Genomic DNA, 20,232 nt, shown 5'->3' on the forward strand with positions numbered 1-20,232 from the left:
AGCTGCACTATGGTATATACTGTTTACTGTTGTTCTGGTAGTTATTATTGTGGTAACAGTCATTAGATCTCCAGGGCTGGGAAACAGACAAAGAATGTTGGGCACAATATTGTGCTTGGGACTTGTGGCAGAAAGAAGAATTGAACCCAGTTCCCCTGATAATCTTTCTGTATTGTGTATTTTAATTTTTCAAGGACTTTGTAACTACAGGGACCTAGAATGCTTCTTATTTATTTTTCCTTAATAATCAGAATTTCTGATATACAATATTTCTGATACTTGATCTAAATGTACTTGAATGTTTTGAAGAGGGATGAGATGGAATTGCTTGCAGAGTTAAGCCAAAGTCCTAGCCTGCTGTGAAGAGTGATTTCTCTTACTGAATTACACAGATACAGCAATATACAGAGGAGCAGTAGGAGTGGCTGAAACTAAAATACCTGGGAGCAGCTGCATATAAGTTTTTGGTGCTGCTGAGGGACACTGAGTAGGTAGTTTCAAGTTCTTTGTTCAATCCAAGCTAAAGGCACAGTGTGAAATTCAATCTGCCATCTCCCATGGCACTTTCTCTTCATGGGATTTGGCTGTTATAGGCAGGATTGCTTTCTGTCTCTGTGTTGACCAGAAATGCCAACCTAGCACTGTGAGTATTTTCTTAGGGCAAAACAGGAGCCTGGCTGTGATGTGTTTTGGTTTGGGTAAGTGTCTTACAGTGGAAAAACTGCCAAGTCACAGAAATCCTTGAGTGGTTCTTCACTCTTTTATTTTTACAATTATTTTTCCCAATGAATTTGTACTTGGACACAAGTCTCTATCCAAATATTAGAGTTGTTTACCCAATTCATGAAGTACAGGGAATATGGTGTATAAAAGACTAAAGTGAATCAATTCAGATTAGGCACTCAAAGGTAACAGTAGTTCTTAGGATATTGATTTGTTCAGAATACAGGTGTGAATAATCTTCTATTGACTTTATTTGGTGTTCAATATACTGTCATATAGTTTGGTTGCATTTGTCATGAAGTCTATATAGTGGAGATGTGGCTAAATTTTGAATGTTTGACTGCCTCTTCACTGCAGCTTTCTCCCAATATTTATGTCTAAATTAATAATGTAAAATCACCCTGAATATTTCAAAGACCATACTTTTAAAAACAAAACTAAAAGTATTGGTGCAGCAATGGTGAAACAGCTCAGTGCTTCCTAGGGACTGGAGTAGTTAATCTAAACCAGGCTACGTTACAATAATATTAATTTTTTTTCTGGAAGAATCAACACCTTGAAAGCTTCTTAAAGGATGTGGTTGCATAAAAAATGTATGCTAGTGTGAAAAAAATAGTAAAATCTGTTCTATTTATGGAATAATGTATTTTCTTTTGCTCACATCCATCCCCAGAAGTGGAAGTAAGATTGCATTGGTACAGATAACTGTGATAACACGATTAACTGGATGATGCAAGGTAACTGAGGTCTTGGTAACTGAGGTCTTGGTAACTGAGGACCAAGCACATGGAAGTTATGATTATGTAGACAAGGAGAATCTTCATTACAAACTCTCCTTTAGCCAGAGAACACCAGCCATGTCCTGGGATGTCAAGGCATGTAGTGACAGGAGGAAAAAGCAAAAATCTGATAGAAGGGAGAAAGAGCACCAGGGCCATCTCACTTGTCAGCAGATGACATCCTTAGTAAGTATATTTTTCTAATCTATCTGTGTGGTTCATTTTCTCCTTCCAGTGTGTGGGTGTGACTTGGCACAGGGAGGCTTTTTCATCAAGAACGGGGAATACCTTTGCACCTTGGATTACCAGCGCATGTACGGCACCCGCTGCAACGGCTGTGGAGAGTTCGTGGAAGGAGAAGTAGTGACAGCTCTGGGAAAAACTTACCATCCAAGCTGCTTTGCCTGTACTGTTTGCAAGTAAGTCATCCCTTTCAACTAGCATGGTGTGAACCCAGTACAAGGAGAACAGGGAAAAAGGTGTCGCCATGAGACATAAGTCTCAAGATGTGTTTCTCTTTGGGAAGCAATTGGATGGAAAAGATCTGCTGCAAGTCTGACTTTAAGGGTCTTCAAAATGCCACTCATTTGTTTGGGGGACGCAGCTGCTGTGTTACATATAGTTCCCTGTTCTCAGAAAGTTACCCTCATGCCTGAAGGAATTATTAAGCATTGCATGTTGAGATAATGGATATAGGTTGAGTTGAGTTCAGGGGATCGGCCCAGCTTGGTTGGAGAAATGAGGTAAAGCAAAATTCTGGATGCTATTTGGGCTGTGAGAACAGTTGAACAATTGAAAACATTCTGGAGACTCATTTTCACATCATGTAGGGACACATGGCTTTGGGACAACTGTGATTTCCCCTCTTCTTCCCAAATGCTGTTTCTTGTCCCCAGTAGCAGAGCCAGTCTTCAGTTCTACAGCAAATAAAAGAGAAGATATCTAAGGCTCTCTGGATGGGAGAAAGGTGGCATTTTTAGCCTCTGTCTCTGATGAGTAGCTGAAGTACTTTGTCCTGTAGCCTGGGACATTTTTCAAGACCTTTTCAATTGAAAGTGCTTTGATTGTATTTCTGTTTTTTAATAGTGTGTGAATTTACTGCATGTTGGTAATCGTATAATGTGTATGTTTCAGTTTTATTTCTCAAGGACAGCATGAAACCTGATGATACAGTATGAAACATGACATTAGTTTTCTGTACATTGACTTGCATCAATATTTTTATGTTGAATGGACAAAAGATGAGTCATTGGAGTAGATTAATGAAATGCAGTATTGCTGCTGATTTATTTTTGACCCTCTTAGGAATGGCAGTGGAAAGGAGACAATGTCTTAAACATTTTGGTTTGTTGAAATTAGCAGCTGTTCTTTTGTTAAGCAATTTTGGAGTTAAAAATTGTTATTCATCCTCTGCTTTATGCACCAAATAAGAGTTAACAGCAATGTCAACTTCTGCCTAACACACATTCTTAACATTTATGAGTGACTAGCTCCACATTCCTTCAGTAGCCTCAAGAACAGTTCCAATTCTTCCTTTGAGTTCTCTTCTGTATCATTTGCTATCCACGAACATCCTGCTGAGACCATCATAAACGTAGCTGTTGTGTCTTAGCAGATTTCACTGTCTCTACTATTCAGATAAAATAACTTTGATAACCTTTTTTAAATGAAAATACAAGGCAAGTCTAACCTCTGCTCTGCTTGCATCCATGGATTGGATTTCTTCCAGTGCCTGGCTTTGCCAAGGCCACATTGCAGAAACTATTTGGCCCGAGTTTCTGTAAAATATTGATTGCACTGGAGGAAGGCAGCAAACTCCAAGCACAGGGAACAGAGGGAAATTTCTGGCATAACCTTTGCAAAAATTTGTTTTTCTCTTTAACTTTCCAGGCGTCCGTTTCCACCAGGAGATCGGGTTACCTTTAATGGAAGGGACTGTCTCTGTCAGATGTGTGCTCAGCCCATGTCCTCCAGTCCAAGAGAACTATCTGCCTCAAGCAGTAAGTATTTCTGAATTTCTGAAGGCTCTCACTTTCCCAGGCTCATCCACATTTGGTTGCAACTAATGTAATTCACCTTTAAAAAAGTGAACTATCTGTGGGAACCATATTTTTTCCTTCCTTTTTTTCTTTTTCTTCATTAAGGTGCCTGGTACTACAGGTGGGAAGAGATACATTTCAATATGAAAAACTGACTTTTCCCCAATTACTGGATTTTTAAAAGAGCTGATTTTGCTTTGATAGGCATGGGAGAAGTATATAATTGATAAAATCTGAGGTTTAGATTACATTTTTTTCATGTATAACTGTGCAGGTTTAAATATTCTAAAGAGGACAAAGTCAGAAGAAATTAATTTTCTTCTACTATTTAAGACTTTAATTAAATTATCCTTTAAAAGGAGTATCACCAAGATTATGCCTCCACTGGATTGATACCACAATGATACTGTGATCAGAACCTCAAGAAACAATGATAAATAAGACAGAAACCAAGTTTAAGGGAAAGAGAGAGAAAGAAGAAAGTTTGGGAGGGAAATTAACTTGCCTTGCTATTGGGATTTAATACTTTTTAAAGATAATATGTAAATTACTGATATTAATCTCTGGTAGTTAACCCTCTGGTAGATAATTTTTTTGATCTTTGGGGATTTCTGATTCTTTCTCTGACTGTGGGATCGTACTCAGCACTCACCCAGTGTAGTTTTATAAATCAAAATGGCCACAGCTTTCCCTGTGACTCTGGCTAGTTTTCTGTTGATGCTGCTTTCCTTCAGGGGACACTGTGCATTTTGTACTGGTCCTTGGCTTTGGGATCCTAGGATTATAAAGTGTTCTGTAAAGGCAAAGATGGATGGTGTTTATGCTCGGCAGAGGAGTCAAGCGAATCTCAAGTTATCTGATTTGCCTGAGAACACATAATCAAACACTTGGACAAGTGGAAAATGAGAGACTTTTTTTGTTATCGTGCCTTTCTGTCTGTTAAGTGATGCTTTTCCACTATAACTGTAGATTTAGAGCTGAAAATGCACAGGCTTAATCAGTTAAGGAAGAGTTTAGGTATTTATGAGGTAAAAATTTTTTCAGGCACCCAGAGAATCCTTCTGAGACAAAGGAATGATGTGGCAATTGTATGTGAATTGCTGACATTTAGGAGGCATAATTGGCAAGGAACTGCACAGCATAGGGACCTTGGACAGTACTGATGTTCTTTTTCTAAGCAATGCCACAGCATGGAATAATCTGGATCACATTACATCTGGTTCTCCAGAGGTGGCACACCTGTCCTGGAGGGTGGCACTCCCCACATCCGTGACTGCAGGTGCCAAAATGCCCCCAGAAAATGACACCCTCAAGTTGTCTGATAGTTAGCAAACAAAAGAGCTGGATAGTCACTTCCTGCACAATCTGTGCTTGAATTGCTTCTTGTGTTCCACACTGAAGCCAGAGGTAGCAAAGATTATAAATAAATAACCTTTCCTGCAACTTTTGATGAGATTTATTGTTCTTTTTAATTAAAATTGGGTCCTCCTGGACAAACTGCCTTACCAGTATACACAGCAAGAAAACTCCTGCTCTTAACAGTTTGGAGTGCAGTGCTTGGAAATCTTCAGGTACCTGTTGTGGTACATCTTAGTCTTTTATGGACAAAGACTTGTAGAAAGGTATAATGTAGAGTTTCTGGTCATTTTAGAGCAAAACTCTCCAAAACAGACAAATGAAGGTGAGATCAGCAAGTGTTTATAAGTTCAGAACTACTCAATTAAAAAAATATCTTCAATAAAAAAAATGTCTTCAAAGATATACCAGCTGCTGCTTTATCTCTGTGCAAAAGTTTACTTAGATATGGAGAATCCTTTCTTGCTGGCACCAAAGAGCAAATTTCAATTAGTGTAAGTTATTTCAGATTGCTTCCATGTCTCTCCTGCTAACTAAATCAGACACATAATTTTTTTTTCCAAATGCTTTACCCTTTTTTGAAATAATTTTTTTTAATGCAAGTTCTTGTAGAAGAGAATCTCATTCACACTATGCATCTATTTTATATCCTACATTGCTTGTCAGCTTCCCTTGATTGCTTTCAAATAGATCACTAGAGGAAGCTTTCCTTAAAACAAAGAAAGTTTGACGTCAGGGAATTCAATAGACTGTAAGTATATCAGGTTTGATTGGTCTGTGTCATGCAAAAGGAAGCCTTCTGTCCTAGAATGTCTGCATTAATGTTGACATGACATTTTCTGGTGTCTGTTACTTCACACAAATGAAAGCTTACTGACAGCTTTGCTTGGATGATTTCAAGGAAAATCAAATGCCTCTAAATAACATCTGGAATAACATGAACCTGAATATTGTTGCACTCTCTTGTAGTGCTCACCAGTGAAAATGACACAGGAAAATACTGAATAATTATTTTCCTTTTTTGTTTAGTATTAGTTGGGTCCATGATACTTATTTACCTTCTTTACATTAATAATGTTTCTTTCACTGCACACGTATCACCTGGAGTAACTACAGCTATTTTCTTGCAGAACCATTTCAGTGGCTCCTTTTTTATTCTAAGACAGTCTCTTTCAGTATACAGATGCTATAGAGTAATCCTAATTTATAATTTACACAGACCTGTTCCTTAGACACTGCTAGGTGTACACAGACTTTGGGATCTTCATTCATTCAGCACAGAATCTAATACCAAATACCTGTAAACAACTCTGCAGACAAATGAAATGGGTGGTGTTTGGCTTTGTTCTTGTTTTATTTCATATGACAGCTTGCTAAATGAGATGTGATCTGTATAGCAAAGTGACTGGGACAGATGTAGAGCAGCACAGAAACAGGGGATGGCCAGATAACACTGACTAAAAGAGTGGTGTTGATGGCTTGGATAGTTCAGGGTTTTCAAGGTTCTGTCAGAGACATGAAGTTATTTTCTTTGGGGCCCAGTAAAGAAATAATGCAATGATTTATCCCAGTAATTGATATTTATCTTTTAAACAGTGTCCAGGTTTTGTATACAGCACCATGATTGTCTGGTTTGTACTATCTAAGGCTCCTTCTGCTTTCTGTTTAGTTCTAGCCACATGCTAACACAAAGTGCTTAAGGTTCCCATTGTCTTTCCAGAAAAGCAGTCATGCAGGCATCAATTATTTCTAAATTTTACTCAAAACTGCAACTAATGTGCATGGCTATTCAGTGATGGGTGCCCTGCTTCCTCACCTCCTCTGTGTTCCCTTCTTTTAATTAAGATCTCCTGTATTATATGTCTGTTCCATATACAAAACCCTCATTTCACCGTCCCTCAGCATTTTGTGTTGCATATTCAGTGGACTGGGTTTAAAAATCTTCAAATTATACGTTTTTTGCCCCTAATTTCATGCTGTGATTTAGGGTAAAAGGAATCAAAGTAAAAATTTTAATGTTTTTGTTGTAATTTTTTGGTTTTATTTTATGTTGTTTGGGGATTCATGGTTTATTGTTTCCATGTTGTCAGAGGAGCGATTATCTGGTGGTTACTCCCCTTGGATCTGGGAATTCTGAGTGTGGCTTCTGGTTTTTATATATACATGTTTTATGTATCAGGGTAGGTACTTAAATTTCAAGGGTTGGTTTCTACCAGCAAAATGAAAAAAAATAATGCTGCCCTCGCTTAGTAGTGTGTAGTGGTTATAAGCAAATTGACAATGGTCTGGTGCTTAGATGATGCAGTCTTAAGTGTTGCAGTACTGCCTGAGCCTTACAAACACTAAAGTCATAAAAATTAGGAAAATGGTGTGGTGTTAACTTGTGTAAGAAGAAATCCAAGACCTTAAAGTCTGCCTAAATCCTTGTTATTCATCTGTGTTAGGGTTAGGTGCTTGTGAAAGAGCAGTGTGACCTTTACAAAACATCTTTCCAGCCCCCAGCATCTCAAACTATTTTATTCCCTAGTGATCAGAGGAGTAGTGACTGGGGGTGCACACTCTCATCATTTTTAGGAGCATTAGCATGTTGAAGAGAGGCAACTAGACTGGCCACGTTAACAGATTACCCTCTTTGATACAAAACATAAAAGGACAAACAAAACAGTAACATGAAATCTCCACATGGAGGTAAAATACCCTCTATTAGGGCATTTTATCAGTGAATTCTCAGCAAGGCAGCTGGTAAATGAACTAATGTCGGACATTTGAATATAAAAATCTCTGTTTTAGTCAGACCTTCATTTTAAAAAAGTACCACACTGGCTTGCATTTCTTCTTGAAACGCACAAGAGGTGTCATAAAAAGTGCATCTGAGAGCAGAGCAGCCATGGCAGAGATCCACACACTGGGGACAGGCATGTGAGGTGGTGCCAGTGGTCTGTGCTGGTGGAACTTGAGCCAGCAGTCCTCTGGCTCAGACATCATCTTTGAAATCCTGAAGAGACAACGAGTCTTTGAACACAGTTTATTACATTTCCCTCTTCCTCAAATGGAGATATTTTTTTTTCCCTTTAGGCATTTCACTTCTCTGTTTTCAGCATAAGCACTTCAGTAATAAGAGTGCTACATGACCTCTACCTGAGGTTGAGCCCTTTCTCTGTTGGTTCCTTATCTGGGTGCTGGTACAGAAGTTTTAGTTATTTCTGATTACCCTTTTGCTGAAAGGTTGGGCCATTTTAGTGATGTGCATGAACTAGTTAAGAAATTGCATTTCAGATGAAGAGTGAGCTTCCTAGAAGGATAGGACGAACCTCCTTATCCAAAAGAAACTGGAGTGTTACAATCATCTAGCAGGAGTTTTTATTTGAAAAATCACCTTTAAAACGGTGGCACAGACTTTCACAGTTGTTTTTTCTTCAGTGAAATAGTTACTTGTGTCCTGTGTGTGCAGAGGTACCCAGTGATGGTACTGTTTGGAAAGAAGAACAGGGAAGATATTTCGACTTCCCTTTCTTGGTAACAGTCCCTCCTGTGAGTTAATGCCATTACAGCACAGCCAAGGCGTGGACCAGAGTTTTCAAACTGGCCAATGTGACATGTGCATGAATAATCTTTGGTGCAGCTGTTCCCCCAACCAGCCGGTGTCCACGTGGGGATTTCACATTACTGTTTTTGTATGTTTGCCCTTGTCTGTTTTGTACATTATGTTCTGGTTCAAAGAATGTCAGTTCTTTGGGACAAATGCTTTCATGCCTATCAGTGCAGAGTCTAGCAGAGTTCGATTCTGGCTCACAATTGGGGATCTTTGCTCTATTGTGATATAAATAATTAGCTTAATGCTTAACGGACTTGTGGGCGAAAGATATCTTTGTTAATTATTCAATAGCCGTATCTCTTCAAAAAAGATGCAGTTGGTAAAGCTCCCAGTAAATATCTGAAACTCCCAACAAGGTTTCTGGTAATAATGAAGTAGAACAGAGCCAACATACCAAACCTGTTGAAGGTGGGCAGGAAAAAAATAGGAGTCATCTTTTACCCACTGCCCAGGAAGTGGAAAGAAAGTGAGGTTGTTTTTGAAATAACAGAGCATCAAAATGGAGAAGAAGCAAATTTACTTTGCAGTCCTCCTTTAAAGGCTTTCTAATTCTTAATGCAGTTCTATATTCAGGACATAACTGTCCTTTCATTAGATAAAAATATAGATGATTGTTGTCAGCATTCAGAAGTAATGTCAGCGCTGATTTATAACCATCGCAGATTTCTCCATTAGAAATTAGCTAAAATGGATGCAAAGTTTCTTTTAATTATAGCTCTTGGAAAAGGTCTTCAGCTTGGATTTGTAACTGTTCAGCCACATTTGACTCATTTTTTGGTATTTTGTTCTTTAGCCTTTTTTTACTGAGCTGTCTGAAAAGTCCTTCAATTCCATGGGGAAGACTTCAAAAGTGAAGGGGAAAGTTGGCTGGCTGTTTGTGAGCAAGCTATCTGCAGTGATTTTTTGGCTTTAAAGGGTATTATTGAGCAACATCCAACACATGATTTTGAGCTTATTCTTAGGAAATATTGTACAATTTCACACTGTGTCAAAGCTGCATAGTGTATAGGTGCTGTACAAGTACTTGGCACAGATGTAAATAGGCTTTGTCTGTGAGACACTGAGCTCAGTTTTGCCTTAAGGGATATGCACCCACAATATCCATAAACTTCAGTGAATGCCCTGGGCAGCTTAAGACAGGTCCAACAGTTTTGAGTGTGAACATGCATTTTTAAAATTTTAAATTTTTAAAATCCTGCGTGTAATTTTGAACCTTAAGGGTTTCATATTTTCTGTGTGCTGTAACATGAAGATTTTCTCGTTTCATTCTTGGCTTATCTGCTGAAGATACAGAGGCACTTACGTATCTCTGTGGCATTCAAGCCTGTGTTTAGGTACTGGAGATTTGGTTGAGGGTTTTGTGAACTTGGCAGAAGGGGCTCATGTTGTCCTGTACCTCTTTTTTTTTTTTTTTTTTTAAATTTTATTCTTATTTACCATAGAATAAAGGCATAACACAGACATGGTTGGGGATTGATTTCAAACACTGTGATTTAAATCATTGATTTTAATCATGGTTTGCCTAAGAACCCGGGAAACCTTGATTAGATTGACTGATTGTAACCTTGGTTTACATTTAGATTTTTAATTATAAAATACTAATTGATAAACATGAGGACACTTTATATTTGTACACACATAAATTAATATAACTCTGCATAAATTCATCATATTCTTTAACATCTGTATTTTTCCCTACCAGCTACTTTTGTTCATGATTTATGTCAAGTTGTATTTGAATGGAAGTTGAGATTTTATTCAGAATGCATAAAGTATCATTGTGGATTTTTTTAAATTTCAGAAACTGTCTGAAATCTGCTAGACACATGAAGAACATAAATTAATTAAAATATATTTTAATTCTGGAACTGATGATTTTTCAAGATTCTGTAGCTTGTAGAACTATTTGCTTAGGATCACCATGTCCTTAAAAATTTGAATAGTGGTAGCTCTTATCATACCTGATTTTGCTGAGAGAAGGGAAAAGGAAATTTTTTTCATCAGGTGATGAAAGCAAGTTTATTATCTGTGCTTTCAGATACCATTTGGATTTTTAACTTTGATTTAATTAGAATTAAGATTTTAAATTCTGATTTTAGATTAAATCCTTTATTTTTTTGAGTATCACTCTTTAATTCTCCTTACTTTAGTCTAAATTTGATTGTAATAACCTTGCAGGGCAACTACATTTACAATTTAATATCTTGAGCATACAGTGGGTCTAAGATTTTACCCTGCCCCCCTTTTTAAGCATAAAAGAAGCAAATCGACATGCATGACATGATATAAAGTTCAGAGAAATTATGCAAACCCAAGCACAGTTCCTTTCTGGCAAAACCCATTAGACTGTGCCTAAGAATATGCAGCTCTTCCAATGACACTGCGCCATTTGTATGATTGTTCCAAGATGAATTATTCTTTTGAAGAATGTCTGCAATTTTTGAGGCATTTTCATCATTTGAATTGCTTTCTTGGATTAATTTTAGTCCTCGCTTATGTTTCATAACAATGGCTAAATTACTCAAGTGGCCTCCATTTGCTCAGTTGTTCCTTACTTTACAAGGACTGGTATTTTCACTGCTGCTTTGTAAATTGCCTTAGATCCTTCTCTGGAGGTGTAGAAGCTTTGTTACAGACTAAGCTCTGGGTGATAGAGCAGCAGCTCTATTGAGAATATAATTGTGGCAGGGCAGGAAGTTTCTGAATTACAAGTCTTTTATCAGAAAATTCCTTCTCAAAAACTGCTGGTTTTCAGGAATGTGTTTTCAGTCCAGTTTTCCCGTTCCTTTCATTTGCTTTTGTGTTACATGTAGATTGGGCAGAAACAATTGTGAATAGACCACACAAGTGTACTAAATAAGTATCGGTTCTTGTTTGTCCAAGTGTAACCTCAGCTTGAACTTGGAAATCAAAACATGTCCATCTCCTCGGCTTTTACCAGAGGAGTGCTAATCAAAAGCTAATTCCAAAGAAAGTTCTGGGGGAGGTGCAAAAGGAATTGGTCAGTAAATGGGTGTTATGTGAGGAGGCATCGCTAGCTTGGAAAACACAACTATAGGGGAGATCCCAAGAGATAAGGGTATCTGGGAATTGTCATGTTCAGAAAGCCTGCCAGGTAGTAAGTCAGGAATCAGAGGTCACTTAAAAAGAATGTGAAAAGTGAATTATCTGTTAGCTAGACCTTAGTTTGCCATGGGTTTTCAGGGGGCATAAAAACCTTCCTAAAAGTTGTCATAAGTTTCATTCCTATTTTTGGAGGGTTGTACCCTATTGGAATTGCTTGTTTGCCAAGAGTAACAATTAAAAGTTATCCAAAATAGTCTGCAGATGAAGAGACACAATGTGCTGTCCGTGAGCTGGGTATTAAACAATAAGCTCTGAGCTAACAGAGTAATTCCCCTCGGGTGAGCTGGAATCGTGACGTTGAATTCAGCTGGAATTACCTGAGTACTGACGTGCAATAAAAAAAATGACAGAGTAAACAGCTTAGATGTACCTGGCCATGGTTTATCCTTCAGAGCAGTTTTACAGCTGGGGCTCTTTTACAGTTTTACAGCTCTCTTTTACAGCTGGGAAAATATCGCAACATTTTATCTTCCTTTTACAGGACAATTAAAAACTCTTCTCTTAGATAGTTTGTAGCACATTTGCTCTTTCTTCCTCCTCTTGTTTCATTCACCGTTTTGTTTTCCATTCAGACACCTGTGTGAGAGATGGGGGTTGAAAAAGGGACTGGGGTTGATGTTATGGAAAAAGACCAACTTGGTGGTTTCTTTCTTGCAGGGACAGTTTGCCTGAGCAAGAGGTTAAAACGTCAATTGGTTTGGCCTCCTTTGGGAAGGAGGTGTAGAAAGATGTGGAAATAAGGGAAATACTCTTTCCCGTGTAGAAGACTAACACAAATGCTTCCATCAATACTGAGGAGAAAAACGAAAAACTCCTCTGGTAAAGTTATGTCATGTTACAGAACTGAAGTTGGGGAAAAACATTCATCTTTCTAAATCACTTTAAATTAAATTAGATGATGAAAGAGCAATTTACAATAATCACAGAATCACCGAATCTATCAGGTTGGAAAATACCTCTGAGATCATCAAGTCCAACCTATGACCCAACACCACCATCTCAACCAGACCGTGGGTCTGAGTGCCCTGTCTAGTCTTTCCTTAAACACCTCCAGGGACAGTGACTCCACTGCTACCCTGGGCAGTCCATTCCGAAATCTAGTCACCCTTCAGATAAGAATAAATAAATTCTTCCTAATGTCCAAACTAAACCCCTCCCCGGCATAGCTTAGGTCATCAGTAAAGATATTAAACAGAACTGGGCCCAACACTGATCCCTGAGGGCCACACTAGTGACTGATGTAATGATATATCCGAGGTGTCTATTAGCCTGTTTCTTAAAAAGGCAAGTCAAGGGCACTCAGGTTGCCAGCACAGATTGCCAGTTTGTACCGTTGTGATTTCTTTCCATATTTATTCAAATAAAATAATTGTGTTTTCTTTAACAATTTGTTTTTAAAATATCAGTTTTCCCCAACTTGTCATTTATAATAAACTGTCAAAGCTATACTCCACTTCCCATGGGAAATTTATTTCCCTCCATTGTACGCACCCAGCCTCTTATTGTTAGATTTCAGGAGTACAAGGCTGCCCGCGTGGGTTTGTTTTGCCTTCAGCAAAAGGGTAGTAGTGAATTTGTTCTGAAAAACATTTCCCATCCTTGCACTGGCAAAGAGGAGGGGGTTGGCAGCAGATTTATTGAGTTACATACTCAGATTTAAATCCTGCATGTAAAATTCCCCATATTGTGTGTCCTTCTCTGACTTCCAGAACTCATCGCTGCCCTGATGCCTAAATGGTTATGCTTTAAACTTTATTAACATTTATCATACTGTAAACATAGTGAGTTTGTTTTTTTAGCGTTGACAGAAATATCTTGATGATCTGGAAAAGCCTGCATGATATCATCAAACCTTTTAATTTGAAAACAAGGCTTTAGAAGGCGTTACCTGATCTGTGGTTAAAGGGTGACTGAGGAAAAACTCTGGTCTTCCTACCTCTATGAGAAATTGCAATTGCACAACCTTCAGATTGCCACAGAAGAATTACTGGGATAGAAGTTGTTTTTCAAGGTGATTATGAGCTATTTATAATTAGAGATTTCTTGGCCTTGACTCCAGTGATAATATTTGCCTCTTTCATCACTTCCAAATCACTCACTCTTTAGGTCCAGCCAGGTTTGACAATGTATTTCTGTATAACTCAAATGAAAACTTGTTGTTCCTTTTAAAAATTAAAATAATAATTAACAACCCCCCCCACAATTCTACCCTGCTTTACTTGTTTCAGAGCAGAAGCCTGGTGGTGTTATCTTTATAAAACTAATGTATCTGTGTTTTATAGGGAGGGGAAATAGTTACAGGAGGAGTGTAAAAAGAGTACAAAATCCCAGTGACTCGTAGGGGTTGTGGCAGCTTCAGACTTTATCTAGACATGTGCTACTAATGGCCATGAGGATTGCAAGGAACTTTCTGGTGACTCAATTATTCATCATTAAGTCAGACTGCTATTAGCTCTGTTCACAGGGCAAACCCTGCATGGAGCAGAGTTGGTGTAATCATTCACATGACTTTGCACACCCCTGTTCATTAGGACAAAAGCAGGTAGAGATGATTTCCCTTTCATAAATTATATGGGGTGAGCAGAGAATGTGGAGATACATTTGCTGTTAAATTTTCAAAACTATCTAAGTGGGAGTGGGTAAAACCCTGTGCTGTGTGCTGAGGGTTAATCCAGCTGTGTCAGCTCTGAGCCCACCTGTGCACTATTGGCTGAGAGCAGGGGCGGGAGGCAAAGGCAGAAAATCCACTGCTTAATTTAGACAGTGACGAATGGGTTGCTGTGCAGGATGCTTCACTCCTGGATGTCTGGGGTGATGCAGATGCTAAAAAGGGAAACACATTTTCTCGTATCTTTACAAGCAAGGTGTCATGGGTGGCAGCTCACTCTGGCCTGCATCTTTTTAGTGAGGCTGCTTAAGGTGCTTGGAGGGTGGTAATCTTAATCATTTATCATATTATAGCACTGTACCCTGTCCCCCCACTTTTCCATGCTTTTGGGCTGGCTGACTGCACACCACAGCCATTTTGTCCAGGCGTTTGCTTGTGTACCTGGACACGTCAAATATGACACAGATGTAAGTGCACAGAGGATCTGTGCTGCTCACTCTGCATTTTAACCAGTATATGCTGCACTTGCCACCTCCTCCTCTTCGTTATCTCGGCACAGCTGAATACATGGATGTGCAAGGAATGGGAGCAGGGAAGAATCCAGGTTTTATGGCAAAAAGAAAAGCTCAAGGTCAAGGAGTGCAGTCTGTTAGACCCAGGTATGAAGCCAGAGAGAACCATAGTGGGAACCGTCATGCAAAATTTTGGGAAGGGTTTTCAGATTTTTTTAGTCTGCTCTGGCATATGGTTGGGGACCACTATTTTTACCTCATGGCCCTTTTATTTGCAGCATGTGCTGGTTTGGTTATAGGTTAGATTGATGCAGATTGTGCTTAATGTGATACTGAGATCCTGCCTGCATGCCCTGTGTGCTGATGACATTCAGCCAAAGGCTTAAATGTGCCTCATGCAGGCCTGAGATCATAATAGCTTTTATTTGTAGAATTTGGATGAACAAATGGTCTTTTCTTAGCCCAGCCCAGGCCTATTTCCTTTCTATTTTAGGAGATAATGATAATTGCTAGCTTTTCATGTATATGCTCAACAGTTTTGCCAGAATTAAAATCAGGTTTATTTAAAAGCCATCTCAGCCTAATACGACAGAAACGGGCTATTAGTTTACTTTGATTCTAGACAGTCAACGTGTCTGTCGTATTAGCAGAATGGAAATTATGTTAATTTTCTTTTGCAAAACACTTCAAGGAAACCAGAAGGAGTAAGTAGATGTCATTGTTGCTAAAGAATAATAAAAGGATGTTACCAACCCCTTGTATTAAACATGAGCACAAGATTAAGCCTGGTGCTCAGACTTACTGTGCCTTTGGCTTACAAAGAAGCAATTAAACAGAGGTACTTCACAGATCCCTACTTCCTTCATGTAAATGGTTTTGGCATACCTGGGCTAGGTAGACCTTTTGTGTGAGGCAGTTTTTCTATTCTCACTGCCTCAGAAATTCAGTTGGAAACAAAATGAAGTGCTTTAAAAATCTCTTTATCACTTCCATTTCTGAGAAATTTCAGCTTCACGGAAGCTTTTTGGATAAAAATGGAAAAAAGCATGGACAACACAGCATATTTTTTGAGGCGATATGTAACAGGGAATGTATATCACAGTTTGGCAGGACCCCAGGTCAGGGCTGTGGAAGCTGGCACACTGGGAGGAAGCATTAGTGCTTGGAAGCTGAGAAATGGGTGCTGTTTTAAAACTGCAGTTCAGCACTCACTGAGACTGAGGAAAGATCTCATTTGTTGTCACAGCTGAAGACACGTTGCATGCTTTAGATTTAGCATAAGAAAATGTGGGCTGGAAGGGACCTCAAGAGGTCATATAGTATCCTCCCAAAGCCAAGAGCAGTGCACCAAAGCCACCCTGACACGTGTTTGTCCCTTCCTCACCCCCGTGCTGGGAATTCCAGAGCCTCTCTTAGTGACCTGTTCCAGCATTTGCTGTCATTACAGGATGGCATGGAGCCTTGAGCTGTCACAGCAGAGCAGAGGGATCCATTACATGGTGTCACTCCTTGTCATTTCATGATTTCAATTTGTAACATATGTCCTCTAGAGCAAAGTCCTGGTATTAGGACATCTCAGGGTTGCTTTTCAAGTCCAAGTCATGTCAACAGTCTGTGACTCACATTTTATCACAAGATACCATGATGCTTATCTTCTTCCTGTCTGTTTTTAGGGGATTTGAGAAGAAAAAGAATGCTGATAGAAAGAGGGACATGAAAAATGATGACCTGGATAGCAGGAATGTGCAGCATATATTTGGGGCTCTCTTGGCCCATTATCCAAGAAACAAAAGTCAGGCCGTGTAGTCAAAAGGACTGACTCTTCTCTCTTTACAAGTTGTGGTAATAAAACTTAGACTTGCCCTTTTGCAAGGCGTGGGGTTGCCTGGGCCATAAATCCACGAGGAGATGAAGGTTTTCAGGCTGTACCTGTTCAGTCAGCTTAAGCCAGTGGAGCCAGGATGATCGTTTCCCTCCTGCCTGGGCTTCAAAGGCTCTGTTCTATTTGTCTCCATTTGTTGCCATTTGTTGATGTTTCAGGCACGTAGAGAGGATGCTAGATTAACCAAAGGAACACTGAGTTTGGGGATAATAAAATATGGAAAATCCTTTGTGGATCTCCTGTGTGGCTTCCATGTGTGTGCCTCAGCTGATGGGCATTCCCTTTCTGCTTCACTGGGCTTCCAGGCCTTCCCCTCCCTCGGTCCCTCTGTCCCCTGAGGCTGGGCACAGAAGCTGTAGCACAACCCTTGCAGTTCAGCGCTGTCTGCCACATCAGCCTCTTCAAATCTTACCCTGTGCTGGATTGCCCCTTAACAGGGAATCTCTGAGTATTTTACATTTGAGTGGAAAGGAATGGAAGCTTGGGGCTGAGCCAGAGATTTCTCATGTAACATCAGATATTGTGGCATCCTCTGGGACAGAGGGCATTCAGTGCTCCTGGCTTCGGGTTTGCATTCTGCCATCAGAGTCCTTCAGAATCGCAGTGAAAACTGAGGGTTGACTAGTGTTGACTAGTACCAAAATTCCTGAGAGGGAGTCCTTCTGCCAATTAGAGACCACGAGAACTTCAGTTACCCAGACCTGCAGGTGGAAGACAATATGCCCTTCCATGCAGCCTTTCACTGCTCTCATATGCCTGTCACCCGTGCCTTGGGCCCTCCCTGGGAAAAGGTCTCTCCTCCGTTCCTGTCTCAGATGTGCCACCGCCCCTGAGCTGGGCGGACACGTGGGGCTCTGCTGCCACCAAACGGGGACAGGCAGCATCCTGGTGGTGCTCGCTCGGGCCACGTCCAGCCCCCTGTAAGCAGTCAGGATCCTGCTAAAAGCGAAATGACAAACAAACAGGTTGCTTTAGAAGATGGGAATTTTTTGCAGTAATGATTTTTGTAGTTTGTTCCTAACAAAATCCAACATCTGTACAGTGCTTGCCAGGCAGTCTTTGAACCATAAACAGCATGAAAAACAGAAGAGATGCTTTCCCCCTTCTGCTGAGTATGACTGAATCTTTATACAGGACCTGGGAAGGTTTTGAGGAAAGGAAGGTGTACCTTTGCTGTGTAGTTCTCCCCTTTGGTTACCAAGTGTTGTGATGGGTGGGTGGTTAGTGAGGGTTAATGAACCAAGGAGCTGACAACAAATGCATCTGTTTGTTTATTTGCAGATTGTGCTGGCTGTGGAAGAGACATAAAAAATGGGCAAGCATTGCTAGCTCTGGATAAGCAGTGGCACCTGGGGTGCTTTAAGTGCAAGGCCTGTGGGAAGGTCCTCACCGGGGAATACATCAGCAAGTGAGTAACCTGTGCACCTCTTCTGAACTCGTGGCACGAGCTGCAAACAGAGAAGAGCTTGCAGCAAAGTTCACCTTTTAGAATCCTGTTTTGACCTCCTTTCCATATGCACCAAAATCTTTGTTGTCAGTGAGAGCTGAGTTGGGAAAGTAAACTGCCGAGTGGAACTGAAAGGTGATGTTGAATGATGGCAGTCTATATTTAAAACCAGAGTGAAAGGGGGTGTATCTCCATGTTCCTGCAGAGGATTGGGTGGGTTGCTGCATATGTTTTTTTGTATTCACCAGATAAAGTGTTGTGCCATTTTGCTTTTCAACATCTGAATCTGAGGGGAAAAAAGTAGGAACCTGTCCATTTCTTACCTTTGCTGGAAAATAGAGTAACCTTGATGGTGTGGTTGACCTGATACTGTATTTCTCATCTCTGTATAAGAAACTGATGATAAGAGTTTTGAACAGAAGAAAGCGTAGAGGAAGAGAATGGGGAAAAGTGGTATAATAATAAAATAGAGGGAATGAAGATACGGTCTCTTTCCCCCCTTCAAGCATATAACAAGAGAAGAAATAAGGAAAAAAATATATGTTTCACAAACCTGCCAGTCAGCTAGCTATGTACACTATTTAATAAAAAGTAGCATTTGTAATTTCTCAAAAAAAAAAATTTGGCATCTGAGAAATACTCCTAAGCTGACTAGAGTTTCCACTTTTACTTAATGTTCCATGTTCATACTAAAAAACTACATAAGCTTACAACTTAAAAGTAGTTGCTTATAGCCTTGCAAACTACCAAAGATTATTTTTTTTTCTGAACAAAAACTACCTGCCTGTGATAAAGACTGTGATCTCCTCTCATCCCCATAGACATAGTCCCACTGATTCCCTGTATTTGCACCTGTAGATGTAGAGAGTCTGCTCTAAATAATGAGATTTATTTTAGTGTTTTGTATTGGATGCCTTTTCTTGATGGGAATTAAAGGAATAATTCTAAGAGGCACTAGTGAGAAAGATTTTTTGGTTTTTCTTCTGATTCAAACTGTTTCCCTTGAACTCTCATTTGCCTGTTGCTGTGTGTAGGAGTTCCAGACTGAAGACAAAGGAAGAGTGTAAATTACATTGCAACCAGTTTATTAAAAGGTTGTTTGTAATTTGTGGATCTTCTTTTTCAGAGATGGTGCTCCTTATTGTGAAAAGGACTACCAAGTGCTTTTTGGAGTCAAGTGTGAAGCATGTCACCAGTTCATTACTGGGAAAGTCCTAGAGGTAGGTGTTTTGTAAACTAGAGTTTAAGAATTAGGCCATGTCCCATTATGTCCTCATGCAACTGCAGGGAATACAAAAATTCTCATAGGAGAGGTTTTTCTGCTGATTTTAGAGCAAAGTTGCTTATTTTGAGAGAGAGAGTGGTTTAGTTTTGCAGTCATCAGGAAAAGTATGTGATATGGAATTACTTGCATGAGTTTCTATGGATCTTTGGGGTTTGTTTTTTTCTTTTCATGGTGATCTGCGAAGTCTGCAGATCAAATTGCACTGCTTCATTCTGTGTCAGATTTGATACATTTTTAGGAATAATTTGAGAACTGGAATCACATTTGGCAACCGTAAGTTTCCTGAAGCTTACAACATGAGATTTACACATGATCTGAGTGTTGAGAAGGAGAGAGGGAGAAATGTGCTGGAGAGGTAAATCATATGTTCAGAAATGAGAAGGCAGAAGCCATCTGAACCACCTCTTTGGCTGACTCTTAGTTGGAGTCCTCAATGAAACCAGTTAAATCTTTTTAGAGATGTTTATCTTTCATTGTTGGTACTGATCTTCATCTCCCATGGCTGTCATCAGTCCCCTTTGAGCTGGAATCCTTGAACTTTGCATGATCCCCCTGTGTCATTACTGAAATGTTTAAGAGGCCAAAACGCAGGGGACCTTCCTTCTCACCTTGTCACTGAGATATGAGGAGCAAAACTGTCACCTTTTCCCTGTAGGAAACTCTGCTCAATGAGCTTTGAGCTCAGATCTGGAGCTGGGCTGTATGCTTTTCAGTGAATAACTGAAAATAAACCCGAAAATGTTTAAAAAAATGAAAGCAGCTGGAAGTAGCTAGTGAATGTAGGTTACAGGTTCTCTTCTTTGTGTCCCATCTACTACAGATAGAAGTCTGCATCAGCCCTCATATGAGAAGTTTCAGGTTTTACATTAAGTGGTTTAGT

The 20,232-nt window shown here is 39.6% G+C and overlaps 1 protein-coding gene across 8 annotated transcripts in view; it reads left to right on the top strand.

Moving 5' to 3' along the window:
• ABLIM1 (actin binding LIM protein 1) overlaps positions 1-20,232 on the top strand; it is a 137,810-nt gene that overhangs the window by 42,739 nt on the left and 74,839 nt on the right. For all 8 annotated transcript variants that reach the window (XM_050337197.1, XM_050337207.1, XM_050337225.1 and 5 more), the window contains 4 exons: positions 1,738-1,921; positions 3,393-3,502; positions 17,902-18,028; positions 19,194-19,287. In XM_050337197.1, coding sequence (XP_050193154.1) covers positions 1,738-1,921; positions 3,393-3,502; positions 17,902-18,028; positions 19,194-19,287 — 515 coding nt within the window. The remainder of the gene's footprint in view (positions 1-1,737; positions 1,922-3,392; positions 3,503-17,901; positions 18,029-19,193; positions 19,288-20,232) is intronic.

The sequence above is a fragment of the Myiozetetes cayanensis genome, unplaced genomic scaffold (assembly GCF_022539395.1).
Source record: "Myiozetetes cayanensis isolate MyiCay16 unplaced genomic scaffold, myiCay2020 scf10, whole genome shotgun sequence".
Classification (NCBI taxonomy): domain Eukaryota; kingdom Metazoa; phylum Chordata; class Aves; order Passeriformes; family Tyrannidae; genus Myiozetetes; species Myiozetetes cayanensis.